This window comes from Phoca vitulina, unplaced genomic scaffold, assembly GCF_004348235.1.
Source record: "Phoca vitulina isolate PV1807 unplaced genomic scaffold, GSC_HSeal_1.0 scaffold2, whole genome shotgun sequence".
Lineage (NCBI taxonomy): Eukaryota > Metazoa > Chordata > Mammalia > Carnivora > Phocidae > Phoca > Phoca vitulina.
In genome coordinates, this window is record NW_022589705.1 from 91,405,801 (window position 1) to 91,420,324 (window position 14,524).

Below are 14,524 nucleotides of genomic sequence, written 5' to 3' on the forward strand. Positions count from 1 at the left end.
AGGAACAGGAAAGAAACAGCTGGGAGAAACAAGGTCTCAGGATCGTGTCCGGGATGGCCTGTACGTTGTCGGATCATGGCCAGGAGCCCTTGGGTGCCGAGGTAGAACACACGGTGCTTCGCATCAGTGTCTGGTAAGATGACCCCCTGAGAGAGCGGAAATGATGAGGAATAATTTGGGGGGAATCCAGGCTGGCCCACCGGCCAAAAAAATCCCATGTTCTTCACAGCAGTGGGTTCATGCTTCAACTCCGAGATTTAATTTCATTTTTTATTTTTTTAAAAAGACTTTATTTTAGAGAGAGAGCGAGTGCGAGCATGAGCGGGAGGAGCAGAGTAGAGGGAGAGAGAATCTCCAGCAGACCCGGTGCTGAGTGTGGAGCCCAACGTGGGGCTCGATCCCAGGACCCCAAGGTCATGATCTGAGCCAAAATCAAGAGTTAGTCGCTTAACCAACTGCACCACCCAGGTGCCCCCAACTCTGAGATTTCAAATTTATTCTGCATCGTTGCCTATTAACTGTGTCCACATCATTTACATTTATTGAATTTAAGAATCCAGGATCTACGACACATTCTAACCCGATGTCAAGCTTCAGGAAGAGGACAGAGAAGTGCTGGCTCTTAGGGAAGGCAAGTCCTCTGACATACAAGTGGACAACTGTGTGTTCCAAGTAGGTGCCCAACCCAGCCGCGTTTTGGGGAACTGCTTCCCCCACTTTCACTGGACTTTTAGTTAGTAAAAAAAAGTTTAAGGTCCGAATACACAATTTTCCCCATGGAAGCATTTGTCCCAAGCAGTCCCATGCCCTGAATACTAAGTAAATAGGAATGAAAAAGCAGATAGACTCAGCAAGGAATTCAGCTTCTTGTTCTTTCCTGGGTCATTGAGGTGCCACATGAGGGCAGAACTAAGTCCTGGGTTTTCAACTGGCTCTCCCGGGTTGAAACAAAGAAGGGGGCGGGGCAGGGGGTAAAACGAGGCTTTCATCTGGCACGGTTACCTTAAGCATGCCTGCTCCCAGGAGCCTCTGATGGGAGAAAGTTCCCTTGAACTTTCAGCAGCCCCAGCAGCTCCATGAGCGGGTAAGGGACTGTGACTGCGCACTTGACCTAGCTGAGAGCCCTGTTCTCTTTCTCTGTCTCTGGAGCTAGGTGGACACGGCTAGTTTTCTGTTAGACCAGGCAGAGTGCTTGCAGCCAAGGGCCATGGAGCAGTGAGATGTCCCAGGAGCAGGAATTCCGGAGGGACAGGCTGCCCAAGACTGGCAGGAGCAGGTGTAACGGCTCCCTGACCCGGCTCCTGTCCAGTGCAGGGCAATCAGGAGCCAGGCAAAACCTTGTTAACCCTTTGTGACCAGAGGGCAAAAGAAGTCCCAAGGTGCCACCTGTCTCATCCCATTCCTCAGTTTGACCTTCACCTCTCCACTTTGGCAGAGCCCTACGTGAAAGGCGTAGTTGTATTTCTTTCCAGTGGATGTATTTCCTGTAACCACCTATAATTCGCTTCCGATCAAGTTTAGAGGCAGATGTTTCCATAACTGATAATCTTATCTGGAGCTGTTCTAAAGTGTGACCCAGACGGGATCTTTCCAATCAAAGGTCTGACTCATTGTTATACGCAATCATCTGTTTTTTATTTTAAAACACATCTACACTGCATTGAGCACCAACACAGATGTGACCAAGAAACCCACAGTCCTGTCCCAGCAGGTGGCGGGTCCAGTGTATGACTTGGGGCGGAAAGTTATTGTTCACAGTGAGAGAAAAAAAAGAAAGGACACGCAAGACAAAACAGACTTTGTCCCAAACTCCCGTTCAGGAATCTGAGCGATGAAACAGAAGGATACGTAAGCACACAAAGCCCTTCTAAAGCCCCTTCTCTCAATCAGCGGATGTTCAAATACAGACCCCGGGTTGGTGGGCCAGCCAGACTTGGGTAACAGAAGGGCACGCTGTTTAACATAACATCCCCGCGTTACTGCAAGAAAGAGAGGAATGGGCGGTGCTTTTCCAAAGGATAGTTTACTTTTTTGTACAAGTTGAGAGAATATCAGACCTGCACAACCACAATCGTGACAGAGCGATACCTGCTCAGTATGAAAACTTTGTGTTTGGGAAAAAGAAGGCAGCTGAACTACAGAAAATGTACTGAGCTGGAGGGAGCCCGCCCCATATGGTAGCGTGGGGTCCTTTACTCTGATGATCTTTTCAGTGATGACCCCATGGAAGTGTGTGGGATGTGTCACGGAGACTGAGAATTTCTTTGATTTTTTATGTCCAGTCTTTAAATTCCACCTGCTTTCTTAAAATTACTATCTTACAGGATTATTTTTGTGTCCTGGATGTTTCCTCTGAGGCAGAAAGTAATCAGGCCAGAGGGACACACAGGGTTTCCTTCTGTTTGGGGAACACCATAGTTCTTGGTTTCTGGAACATCTGAGCCTCGGGCACCCTTGGACATCCAGCAGTCTCCCTGGCATCCAGGGCTAAGACTTCCATATTCCAGAACAAAACAGCCAATCTGAAGGGCTTAGGTCCTGGGAAGAGAAAAGGCTGCTCCAGGAGCTCTGGCTCATCATCTGAGGGAAGAGGAGGCAGCAGGTGGGAGCAAATCTGTAAGTCACCAAGTCATCGCTGGAGAAGGCAATAAGCCAGCCTAGAGCCTGCCCGATGACCTTATTGTGAGAAACAAAATCCCTTCTCCAAACCATAGACTTCCTGTTTGTACTCTAACATAGGGGCCTTTGAAATGATTTATCTGGGCCAGTGAAAGGCAGTTGCTCATTACATATTATACAAGTTTAGATTTTCTACTTGATTATTGACATGAAATTAGGCTTTCACAACAGACCAGACTAGATTGGAATATGTACATTTCAACAGAGCAGAGATTGCACAATGCTTATGCCACTCACGAACATGGTACTAAACTCAGGGACTCCATTGATATAAATATTTCCAGACTTGATTGCATTTTAACAATAACAGCGAATGGTCAGAACGGAGACAGGATTATAATTTCCAGCATCGATTAAATTATATTGTCTTAGTTACAAATCAGTTTACATCGCTTTGCTCCATTTTCTATGCATTTTGTCTTTTAAATCATCTTTTACAAAATGTATATTTAAAAATATTTTCAAAAGACAAAATGCCTAGAGGAGCAAGTCTCGTGAATTGTCTTTCCCTGGGTTACTTTTGGCAAGCGGAGGGATCGCCATGGATTTGGAGTGGGATTGCCAAGCGATTTCCATGGGTCATCTTCTCCCACGTGCTCAGGGATGGGGAAGTCGGAAACTCTTTTAAAAAAGTGTTGGTAGAAGGGCACAGTTCTTCAGCTCTTTAGGGCCTGTGAAAACAAAGAAAAAGGTGACTGTCACTTCTCTTACTGGCACTGTAAATAGTAATCCTGTGAGTCATGGTCCTATTGTCCTTTCGTATAAATCTGGTAGTTCTGGAACCTGGAGCTCTTCTCCTCTCCCCGCTCACTCCTCCTGCATGCCTGGCCCTCACACAGCCAGGGGCAGGTTCCCAGGCTTTTCCAAGCCCATAAATCTGCGACTGTATTGTGAGCTGTGTCCCTCAGCCCCCAGTTATATAGCACTTGTCCTCTCTACCACCCCCTACCCCCCATTATATATCATCTCCCCAACAGAAATAAGAAAAAGTCTTCCTCTGGTTATGAGTTTGGATCTTCTGAATTCTTAAGGAATTTTCATAAAGAGAAAGAACTCCTTCCCTTCATCAATAATCACTACTAGGAGTTCACTACCATGCGTGTGGGTATGTGCAGGGCAGGAGTAGAGGGAGGGGACCCCACCACCAGAAGAATTCTCATCAGAATGGTGCCCAGGCTCTGCAATGGATGCTCTGCTGAAGGCCCCCTCCCTCCCTCTGATGATTGGGAGCAGGGCAATTAGGTAACAAGTTGAAACTTGGTTTGGGTTTTCTTTCAAGTTCAGTTAGTTGAAAAATTAGGACAAGAGGCCAAATTTGATTAGATCTCAACTTTTGAGTCAACTCAAAAGCCATCTCTGGCTCTAACTCTCTTTTTTGGAAACTTAGAAGGGCCAAGTAGATACCTGTTCTCCTGGTTATACTTCAGATGTAGTCCTCACAGATGTAAGGGGCTTCTGAAAATGACTTTTTTAAAAAGTAAACTCTACACCCAACGTGGGGCTCAAACTCACGACCCTGAGATCAAGAGTTGCATGCTCCTCCCACTGAGGCAGCCAGACATCCCTGAACATGATCTTTATTTAGAGGTTTCAATTAGCTCAAAGGTTGGAGTTCTAGATATGACTGCTCTCATTTACCTACCACATGGGTGTAAGTTATTTACTTACGAGTACCTTCCTGACATTTTTCGAGCAACCACAATGATGATCCCACCAATGAATCCAATGGCTAGTAAGACTCCAACTATAATTCCAACCAGGGTCACTGTTGCCAGGCCATCTGAATGAGGATGGGGAAAAAAAAAGCATGAGCCCCAGATAAATGATATCCCTGTGATAAAATGTGTCATTTATAAACAATACCACTGCCCCACTGAAGATAGCAAATCATGTTCTAATTTGCTTCTGCTTATTCAGTGGGAGTTGACCTAAAAGAGATGAAACTTTGGGCTACTCTCATCTCCTCATATGAATGGAAAGATTCCTGGGTCTCAGGATCTATCAAGCATACCATTCATACTGGGTGGCTTCACTGTTAATTATTAGGTAACGTCTGTGTGCTGGATTAAATGAGCCCCTACTTTCATCCTTCATAACAATAAACTGTGATACGACACCATTCTCCATGGCTGTCATTAAGTGACTAGACTCATTTGTGGTTTGCGTATTTTCAAGTACAGGCAATTTTCTTTTTTCTCTTAAAAGAGGTTTGAAACCTCTTCTCAGAGGGTTCTGTATTTCGCTCTTGTTGACTACAATCCAGGAAAGAATGTAATTCATCACAAGATAAGCTTCAAAGAAACTTTTTTTTTAAAACTCCCATAAAAATAATTGATAACAAAATCTCGCCTACCTTTCTCAACTGTTGTCTCTGTGTCTTCACCTACTTTCTCTGTAAAGAAAGAGATATAATGATACAGAATTATTAGGATATAATAACTATAATTTAACAAGTGGCAAAAGATGAATTTACCCTAAGTGGAAGGTAGCAAGACACAAGCAAAGAATATAATTTCTTAAATAAATTGGATCAGGGGATTTTTAAGCAAGCTCTGACACGATCCTGTCTTCAAAACTATTATTACTGAACTTACGAGTGCTTCTTCATACCTATGCATCCATAGTACTTTGGTGAACCTTACTTTTTTCTCATCTACTTTAGAGAGCAGAGTCAGGGAAATTGACCCACAGAAATGGTCAAAAAGTCTTAGAGGTTTGGGTAACAAAAGAAACCAAGGCTGTTGATTCTTGGTCCAATATCAAGACCACAGAAAACTCATCCACTGTGATAAGGTTTATTTTGAAGAATTGTATTTTGAGAGCAATATACTCTAGTTCTGGAAGATGGGGCCCAGACTGTGATTTGTCTTGTGATACCAATTCCTTGCTTTATCTTTAGTAGTAAAATTCATATCTTACAGGGCAGCGATATGCCCAGCTAAGTTTAATGACGGAATATACTCTTTGTGTTTATGTCACTGTTACATTAGGATTTCTCTCTGCAGCCAAACCTAGTCCAATAGTTACAATGTGAATATTCTCATTTACCTATCACATGGGTTTCAGTTACTAACTTACAGTAAGTAAACAATAAAGTTGTGAGTTTCTTTCAGATAATTTTACACAATGCCTATTTAAAAGTAAACGTTTTTGGTTTGGTTTGGTTTTTCCCATCACCTTCTTTGCATACCAAGTCTTTAACTCCTTCAGGTGGTGGTCCTTTACCTGGTTTGCAGATGGGGGACAAGTCAAGAGGCTTTCATTTAATGAGACAACAGAGGTAGTCAATCAATCAGGTCCCACCCTAGAACTATAGTTCACAACTTGCAAATACTACATATAACCAAGAGCTTTTCAAATCAAAGGTGAAAGCATCATCTACAAGATGCTTATTTTTCTAATGCGTGGATTTTTTAAAAGATTTATTTATTTGAGAGAGAGAATGAGAGAGAGAGAGAGCACAAGAGGGGGTAGCGGGAGAGAGAAGCAGACTCCCCACTGAGCAGGGAGCCCGATGCGGGACTCGATCCCAGGACTCCAGGATCATGACCTGAGCCGAAGGCAGTCGCTTAACCAACTGAGCCACCCAGGCGCCTGTCTAATGCGTGGATTTGAAAGAAGTCTTTGTACCAAGACTCTCTTCAAAAATAGGCACCTTTTCAAGATGGCCCTAGGATAAGGGTCCCTGAACACAGCTCTGCCAGCATGAGCTGAAGCCATGGCTCTGGGGCATTTACATGGAGCTCAAGTTGATGGTGCTATCCCACCATAAAAAAAAAATGGTTCAAAGACTGGTGGGTCTGAGGCCAGCCCGGAACAAACGTATCATGGAATTGCTCCTAAAAGGTCATCCCTTTGGCTGCCAACTACCAGTAGAAAAAAGTCAATCGTTTGTTTATCATGTCTTAACATGGCGGCTGCTGATTTCCAGACTTATGACACATCATTCTCACCATCTGTGACACCACTGGTCAGAAAACATATTACCAAAAAATGTGGAAGATTCATTACCAAATTAGAGCTTATTAGTTCTATCCTCCCTAGCTCCAGCCCAATTATACTGATTGTAGTCATGAGAGTGAACATCATCGTACTTGGGTGTTTCATGGGAAAGACATCTGCTGCCCTAATAAAAATCACCTCTTAAAAAAACCAAGTGCTTATAATTACATTTTAACTCACATGTGAAAATTTCTTGGGACACTGATGTATTATGTGGAAACGTGCCATAAGTCACACTTATTGTGGCAGGGTGGGGCAGGAGACTGGACAGGAGAGGAATCATGAATATTTTCCAGAGAATTGAGAATTTTGTTTTAAAGGAATAAGAGAGGTATGCTAGTCTGATGGGAAGAATACTCAACTTGGGACACTGCATTTTTGGCAGCTAAATGCGCTGTCAACTCATTTCACAAATGATCAATTCTTCTCCAAAATTTTGAAATGTTTTCCAATTACCAATTATATTGATGATTCTTTCTTTGCTTAGCCCTATTTTGTTCTATCTGGTGTTTAATTGTTCACCATTTCTTTAGCATTTCAGAGTGACCTTTAGACTTTATTTTCAAAGCACTTCATAAAGCTTCCCCCCCACCATTGTGGTAAAATACACATAACATAAAACTTACTGTCCTCACCATTTTTAAATAGTTCAGTGGCATGAAGTACATTCACTCTTGTGCAACCATCCCCACCATCCATCTCCAGGACTCTTACCGTCTCACAAAACTGATACCATTAAACACTAACTTCCCACCCCCATCTCCCCCCAGCCCCTAGCACCCACCATCCTACTTTCTGTCTCTATGAATTTGACTCATATAAGTGGAATTATACAGTAGTTTTCTTTGGGTAACTGGTTTATTCCACTTAGCATAATGTCCTCAAGATTCATCCATATTGTAGCAGGTGCCAGAATGTGCTTAGGGGCTGAATAACAGTCCATTAATGTATACACCACATTTTGTTTATTCATTTATCTGTTGACGGACATTTGAGTTGCTCTCATGTTTTAGCTATTGTGAATAATGCTGCTATGGACACTGTGTGTACAAATATAATGTAATTAAAAAAAATTTTTTTTTTAAATAAGCTCCACAAAAGGGGAACCCTCCTACACTGTTGGTGGGAATGCAAGCTGGTACAGCCACTCTGGAAAACAGTATGGAGGTTCCTCAAAAAGTTGAAAATAGAGCTACACTACGACTCAGCAATTGCACTACGGGGTATTTACCCCAAAGATACAAATGTAGTGATCCGAAGGGGCACATGCACCCCAATGTTTATAGCAGCAATGTCCACAATACCCAAAACTATGGAAAGAGCCTAGATGTACATCAACAGATGAATGGATAAAGAAGATGTGGTCTATATATACAATGGAATACTACCCAGCCATCAAAAAAATGAAATCTTGCCATTTGCAACGACGTGGATGGAACTAGAGGGTATTATGCTAAGCGAAATAAGTCAATCAGAGAAAGACAAGTATCGTATGATCTCACGGATATGTGGAATTTGAGAAAGAAGGCAGAGGATCATAGGGGAAGGGAGGGAAAAATGAAACAAGACGAAACCAGAGAGGGAGACAAACCATAAGAGACTCTTCATCTCAAGAAACAAACTGAGGGTTGCTGGAGGGGAGGGGGATGGGAGGCATGCGGTAGCTAGGTGATGGATATTGGGGAGGGTATGTGCTATGGTGAGTGCTATGAATTGTGTAAGACTGATGAATCACAGACCTGTACCCCTGAAACAAATAATATATTGTATGTTAATTAAAGAAAATTGTTCACATTATGCCTATGTATTTCAGATTTTTTTTAAATAAAGAGGTCAAAAAAAAAAAAAAAAGGCTCCACGCCCAGTGTGGGACTTGAACTCACAACCTTGAGATCAAGAGTCACATGCTCCACCAACTGATCCAGCCAAGCAGCCCAAATATAAAGCAATTTTTAAAAAACCCTCAAAAGTGCTATAGAGTTTGTAAAACCAGAGTGGTGATTGGGTCTAGAAATGTATATTGAGGGGCGCCTGGGTGGCTCAGTCGTTAAGGGTCTGCCTTTGGCTCAGGTCATGATCCCAGGGTCCTGGGATCGAGCCCTGCATTGGGCTCCCTGCTCAGAGGGAAGCCTGCTTCTCCCTCTCCCACTCCCCCTGCTTGTGTTTCCTCTCTCGCTGTGTCTCTCTCTGTCAAATAAATAAATGAAATCTTAAAAAAAAAAAAGAAACGTATATTGAACAATAAAGTAACTTTCTAGGTGTTCAGATGTGCCACTGATTTGAGGAACCATCGATTTAGGCAAGGTCTTTATGTTTACTTTCATTTAAAGATGGAAACACCTATCTAGATAAAATAATTTATATAAAATTGCTCATTAGCAGGGCGCCTGGGTGGCTCAGTTGGTTAAGTGTCTGCCTTTGGCTCAGGTCATGATCTCGGAGTCCTGGGATCAAGCGCCACTTCGGGTTTTCCGCTCAGTGGGGAGTCTGCTTCTCCCTCTCCCCCTCCCCTACTCATGCTCTTTCTAGCTCTCTCTCTCTCTCAAATAAATAAATAAAATCTTTAAAATTTCTCATTAGCAAGCATTCATTGCAGTTATCGGAGGATTAGTTTTTTTCCCTCTCCCATCCCATTTACTACAACATAAGGCAATTTTAAAATAAAAACCCCAAACAACTGCATTTCTCTTAAGAAAGCTCTAGAAACCGGAGGCTATCTCTTTCCATTAAGTTGTAATGGCAATGATTTCTCTTCAATTTCAGTGATGGTCTACACCTCAAATAATGACAAAGACCCAAGGCAGTGGTCCTTTTACACAGCTGCAGGTACCAACTATAAATCAAAGTGCAGCCCCCGATCCTGGCAAGACTGGTTTAGGATAGATTCTTGTTCCATGTGTACAGACATGAACTCAGTGTGAGATGGTAAATATTAGTATGGAATCTATTACAACTTACATAGGTTGGTCAAGGTTTCCGCTCTTGGGTGTCAACACAAGGTTCTTAGTGCAACATTGGATCAGCTTACCATCAGCAACATGACACTAGTAGCTAATTTGCCCTTGTGGGGACATTATCACTAGTTGTCATTCAAAGGGGAGAGCTGTGTTCAGCAACCCAATAAATCAAATTCAATTTAGCAACCCTATAAACCGAATTCTGAACCTAGCACATAAGATTGGTTCAGAAATCACTCTTAGCATTCCAAAACGTGCCCTACTAATCATTAGATTTGTTTGTGGATATTTGTAATGTACTGATTATAAAAGAAGATCGACACCTATTGGGGGCAACTGGTTTTCTTACCTATGGAGTGACTAGTCACTACATTCAAGGCTGTGGTGCTCTGACTTTCTTCTTTGGCATGGACTGTGCTTTCTTGAGTCGGCCCATCCTCTAAGTGAAAGTCTGTCACACTCTCTGTATTTATTGGCACCTATTAGAGAAGGAAATGAGGCAAAAGAGAAATAAAATCTAATGTTTTAAAATACATACTCAACCTTATAACAGAAAAGGATTTAAAGCGGAAAAAAATACAAAATATATGATGACATCAATTTAAAGTGGAAACAAGAAAACAAACAAACAGAAATGACAGAGTTTGGGCAGGAATGACACCAAATGTACTCTGGAAATAAATATCAAGTATTTAGCATGACTAAGTTGACTAATCTAACAAATTGACTTCCTAGGGTCTTAATTCTTCAAAAAATACCAGGTCACTAGGCTTTAATTCTTTCTCTCCCTTGAACTTGAATGGCATTTTTTTTCCCTGTAATATTTATTTGGTACATATTATGTTGTACCATCTTTCAATGCCTTCCCTTCCCCAATTAAAGGAATAACTGGCTTTTATTGAGAGCTTACTGTGCAAGGCCCTTTAAAGACCTTCTCATTTACTCCATAAACAACACTGTAAAGAAAATCCTATTATTAGTCCTATAGTCTGAATGAGGCCTAGAGAGATTAGACAACATGCCCAAACTCACATAGCCAACAAGCAAGAAGACTTGGACGTGATCCTGTGACTCCAAAGTTCATGCCAATATAGCATTCAACAAATATGCCAGTGAGCCCAGGCAACAAAAGCAAAATTAGATGAGTGGGACCACATTAAACTTAAAAACTTTGTGCATCACAGGACACAATCAGCAGAGTAAAAAAGCAACCTATGGAATGGGAGATAATATTTGCCAATCATATATCTGATAAGGGTAAGAAGAACTCCTACAACTTGACAACAAAGAATCAAATAGCTTGATTCAAAAACGGGCAAAAAGGGGGTGCCTGGATGACTCAGTTGGTTAAGCGTCTGACTCTTGATTTCAGCTCAGGTCATGATCTCTGGGTCATGAGATCCAGGCCTGCATCAGGCTCCATGCTGAGAGTGGAGCCTGCTTAAGATTCTCATTCTCCCTCTGCCCCTCCCCCCTGCTTGTATGCGTGCACCACCCCCCCCAAAATAAAACCAAAACCAAAACCAAACAAACAAAGATGGGCAAAAGGACTTGCATAGACCTTTCCCCAAAGACAATATACAATGGTCAGTAAGCATATGAAAGATGCTCAGTATCCCTAGTCATCAGAGAAATACAAATTAAACCACAATGAGATTATCACCTCGTACCTGTTAGGATGGCTACTCTCAAAAGAACAGAAAATAACATTGGCAAGAAGGTAGAGAAACTGAAACCATTGTGTACTGTGGGATTGTAAAATGGTGCAACCACTATGGAAAACAAGATGGAGTTTCCTCAAAATAATTTAAAATAGAACTACCATATGACCCATCAATCCTAGTTCTGGGCATATACCCGATTGAAAGCAAGGTCTGGAAGAGGTATTTGCACATCCATTTTTATAGTAGCACTATTCACAATAGCCCAGAGTTGGAAGCAACCCAAACGTCTACTGACCGATGAACAGATACACAAAATGTGGTACATACGATGGAATAATCAGCCTTAAAAAGGAAGGACATTGTCACATGTGCTACAGCATGGATAAACCATAAGGATATTATGCTAAGTGAAATAAGACAGTCATAAAATATCCTTGCATATGATTGCATGCCTATGGAGCAAACTCCACTCTCCTGGAACACTCACCAGGGCTGTTAAACCAGACTCATAAGGCTCTTCACTGGTGCCTGGGGTCATCACATTATCTTCTGCACCTAGGGTCACCACGCTATCTTCTACACCTGGTGTTATGTCATCTTCTGGCCGGACTGTGCTGGCTAAAAAAGAAAGACTGGGTCAGGGCTTAAGGTAGAAATTGCGTGACCTAACTGACCGGCTACAATCAGATTACTTTCTTTACCATTTCATATAATACATACAATAGTGCATTCAGGTTAATAGAATATCATTTAAGGGTGCCTGGGTGGCTCAGTTGGTTAAGCGTCTGCCTTCAGCTCAGGTCATGATCCCAGGGTCCTGGGATTGAGTCCTGCATGGGGCTCCCTGCTCAGCGGGGAGTCTGCTTCTCCCTCTGCCCCTCCCCAGCCCCCCCTCCACCCCGTGCTCGCTCTCTCACAAAAATAAATAAAATCTTAAAAAAAAAAGAATATCATTTAGACCTGGAAACATTCTAAATTAGAGTCACCTGGAAAGATTTCTAACAATTCCAATTTGCAGGCTCTATCTTAAACATACCAAATCAGAATGTCCAAAAGCGGATCCCATCTCTTAAAAATCAAGCTTGCTTTCCATTTAATTTTGAGACCGATGTCTCCTTGAATGATGAGGGCTCTGAGGTTACTGTCTGTGGGGGAGAGTCAGTAATGTACATAACGGTGCCGAGATACCCAACAGAAATCTTAGTGCACCGAGAGCTATGCTAATGAGGGACCTCAGTGCCCCTGGCCAGGGCTTTTCTGCGTTAACAGAATGAATGACCCTGTTGTACCCATGAGAAAGGTTTCCAGAGGAGCAGGGGATGAGTGGAGTGGGATAGCAAGTTGAATTCCACACGAAGGTGGAGTGCGGGGAGCGGGACAGATAGCAACAGTGGCCTTTTCTTGAACCTCTGTCGCGATGATCCAAATGAAGCACGACCAAGCAGGGGTATTATCTCAGCTCAGCAAATAACCCTTTTCAAGAGTTAAAAATCTGAGTCATTGGTCATGGGCTCCCTCCCCATACTGAGTGGCTCTGGAAACTATGGCTAAACACAGTTGCAAACTAAGCAAGCATACACATCCCAGGAGCAAGAGGGAGGGGGTGCTTGGAGACTTCGTTGTATAATTAAAGAGTAGATGTTTGTATCCAGGCGGTGCTCAAGTCAGCAATCCAGTCCTTGCCTTAAGATACCTTATTTCTCCCTGTGCTTAGAAAGCCCAGCCAAAGGAAAGGTAATAAATATTTGATCATAACTTCTTTGCTGATGCATGGAGGGAGAAAGTCTCAAGAGTAAATTCACTGGTTCTGTGAGCCTTCTCTTTGCATCTGGAGTCCTAATCCAGTGCTGCCGATCAATGGCTTTGGATGAGCTCCCTAAGCATATGCATTTATTTTTTTCATCTGTGGGGGGGCGGGGAATGGCTTTCACCAGTTAGCAATAACTGAATACCTCAGTGCATGCAAATAGTTTGCCTCCCCTCCTGGCGGCTTGCTGGGGTGTGGGTGGGCAGCGATGGGCTCCCATCAGGATTTATGACTGCGGTGTTAGGCAAATGTTGAATGTATTTATTAAGCTCAAGGGGGAAATATCCCTTTGTCAGGCAAGTAGTCCTTATTAAACACACACACGCACACACACACACACACACACACGCTCAAAACCTACATCCCATTTTCTTTTCTTTCCCTCCTGGTTTGAACAGTTAACAAATCATCAATTTTAGCAATCTTTTCTGGAGGCTGCTCAGCAAAACCATTTATTATATGGCATCCTCCAACTTTACAAAACAAAACACCCTTGCTTTTAAAAAAGAAAAAATCAAGTGCTGAATGAAGTTGGTTCGAATTCTTTCATAGAAAGTTCAGCTCATTGAAAGCGTAACTTGATAAAAATTCCTTCTTGTACTTGGCCCACAGAGCCAAGTAGTAAAATCACCCTGAATAGACAAAGGGTGTTTTATGAATGACATTCATGATTAAGATGCATAGCTTTTGTCTCACTGCCCTGGTATTCTTTTCGCTCCATGGGAAAGTTGATCTCTAACAAGAGATCTTCAATTGTCCCTCTTATTATTTTGGTCGAAGATTTTCCTGGGTGAAGAGTTCCTACCAGCCCAGCCACCTGAGTCTCCAACCAGCAATTAACGCCCTTTTCCCTTGACCGGTGAAATTCAAATCCTGTATGGATGCCTCCATCTTCCGATTCTTTTTTCCTCCGAAGACACGTGTGTGCACAGGCAACACACACAGCTGTTTATATAAGCACAGTGATGAACCTGCAATAACAGTGTCCTTGTGCCCAGAGTACCCTCATGCTCACGGGAACACCTTTTCCTGTCTCACCCAGCCTCACCCAGCGGTGGGGTGTGGCGGGGCGGGGGGGGGGGCGCGGTGGTGGTGGTCAGAACCAATGGAAGTTTCCAAATACAGTAGCAACCCATCCATCTGCTTTGGAATTTGTGTGTAGGTGTTATTCTTTCAAGAGCTAGGCCAAACTTTATATTAACCACGAGAAGATGTGATAAATCAATTTTACCTTCAGGTTCTCAAGTTTAAGAACAAGCAAGAACTGAAGAGATGTTTATCGGTTTGAAAGTGCTAATTAGGAACCACTTTCCTCTTCGCATTGAAGACTGATTTCTCTAAAGAAATTATTCCAGTTTACGTATTTTTATGGGATCCCTTTCTTTTAAAATATTTTAGAATTTAGAACTGTTACT

General features: G+C 42.6%; 1 protein-coding gene across 2 annotated transcripts in view; it reads right to left on the reverse strand.

Annotated features, from left to right (window-relative positions):
* Nucleotides 1-1,621: 1,621 nt before the first annotated feature.
* PDPN (podoplanin) overlaps nucleotides 1,622-14,524 on the reverse strand; it is a 28,924-nt gene continuing 16,021 nt past the window's right edge. The window contains exons 2-6 of one of the 2 annotated variants that reach the window (XM_032393342.1): nucleotides 11,790-11,920; nucleotides 9,988-10,117; nucleotides 5,033-5,071; nucleotides 4,354-4,459; nucleotides 1,622-3,350 (exon numbers count right to left, since the gene is read on the reverse strand). In XM_032393342.1, the coding sequence (XP_032249233.1) occupies nucleotides 3,344-3,350; nucleotides 4,354-4,459; nucleotides 5,033-5,071; nucleotides 9,988-10,117; nucleotides 11,790-11,920 (413 nt within the window). In that variant the 3' untranslated portion in view covers nucleotides 1,622-3,343. Of the gene's footprint in view, nucleotides 3,351-4,347; nucleotides 4,460-5,032; nucleotides 5,072-9,987; nucleotides 10,118-11,789; nucleotides 11,921-14,524 lie in introns of both variants that reach the window. The other variant, XM_032393334.1, reaches the window with a different exon arrangement.